This window comes from Parasteatoda tepidariorum, chromosome 9 (assembly GCF_043381705.1).
Source record: "Parasteatoda tepidariorum isolate YZ-2023 chromosome 9, CAS_Ptep_4.0, whole genome shotgun sequence".
In the NCBI taxonomy this organism is placed as follows: Eukaryota; Metazoa; Arthropoda; class Arachnida; order Araneae; family Theridiidae; genus Parasteatoda; species Parasteatoda tepidariorum.
In genome coordinates this window covers 78,372,089-78,373,417 of record NC_092212.1, presented here as the reverse complement: position 1 = coordinate 78,373,417, position 1,329 = coordinate 78,372,089, and the positions used below count along the sequence as shown (strand labels likewise).

Here is a 1,329-nt window from a genome sequence, read left to right as displayed (position 1 = left end):
TTTCAATAATAAGACCTCTTCTAATCTTTGACGTTTCTCTGATACTTCTTGGGCTCTAGAATTGCTTGTCGAAATTCGGTCATGTTCCATCCTTCTTTGACGTTCCACAGACGTTTCTTGGGCCCTTCTTCTTCTTTGAGAATCTCCTAATATCTTCTTCTTTGACCAAATACAAAGTTTTTTGGAAGGCGGTTCTGCCATGTCAGTAATCGGGTTTTTAAGAAGCCAACGAATACTTTAGAACAACAATTACTATGAAAGCAAATCATGAAACTTCAACACTAAATTCTAAGTGCTTACCTGGAAACTGAAACTTTCTGAAAATAACTAATTACATTTAATAAAAACTGTTAAAATAAAGAATAGAAAAACCAAAGAGATGCAAGGTAAGTGTGATTGTTCATTCAAAAACAATTAAATTCCTATTTTATATATTATATAGCTGCAACGCTGAAGAAAAAAAAACTAAAATGCTAAATACATGAAAGGAACACGAAAGCGAAATAATTTTTTGTGGTATCAATTTCTATTTCTATATAATTTTTTATGGTATTAATTTCTATTTCTATATCGCTACAAAAATTATCGTATTCGCTTAAGAAATAAAAATAGAGCTTGGAAAGAAGAAGAAAAACTTATTATAACAATTATGAACAGCGACAAATATATCAAAGCGAAGCGTTCTATTTACTAATCGAATATGTTGCCACATTTTTAATACAAAAGTTAAACTTTTCTCCACTTTGATAAATGTAAACTAATGCGAACCTTACAATTAAATTATTAATTCCTTTGTATATTATTGGTTTAAGTTGACGAAAATTAATATTTTAATTGTAAGGTTCGCCTTAGCATACATTTATAAGAGTGGAGAAAAGTATATGCATTTCTTAATAGTTTTTTGAATATGGCTCTTTGAAGACGAAAAAGCATAGATTTTCTTACAAAATGACTGATAACTAAAAAACTAATCACAATTTTTTGAAAAAGAAAAAAAAATACTTCTTCGTTATGTCAAAACACAACTATGTGCCGAGTTTCGTGCCTGGGCGAGGCTTCTGGGGCGATATATTGTGATTACAAGCAGACAAACAGACACACAGGCGCGTTTATTATTATGTATAGATAAAAGATACAAACACTCAAGTCAGGGCCGGGACAGCCTGGTCGGTAGGGCGCTGGGCCCATATCCAAGAGGTCGTGGGTTCGATCCTCGCCGGCCGAAGACTCCCCGTGTAGTAAATGGTGACTGATGCACGTTAAATCTGTCGAGTCTCAAAGTCCTCCATGTTCCCACAACAAATCAATACCTCTGGGGGTACTGATCCA

General features: G+C 33.6%; 1 protein-coding gene across 1 annotated transcript in view; it reads right to left on the bottom strand.

Moving 5' to 3' along the window:
- Window positions 1-201, bottom strand: part of LOC139426580 (putative leucine-rich repeat-containing protein DDB_G0290503) — a 9,332-nt gene extending 9,131 nt beyond the window's left edge. The window contains exon 1 of the mRNA XM_071185875.1: window positions 16-201. Coding sequence (XP_071041976.1) covers window positions 16-201 — 186 coding nt within the window. The remainder of the gene's footprint in view (window positions 1-15) is intronic.
- Window positions 202-1,329: the final 1,128 nt, after the last annotated feature.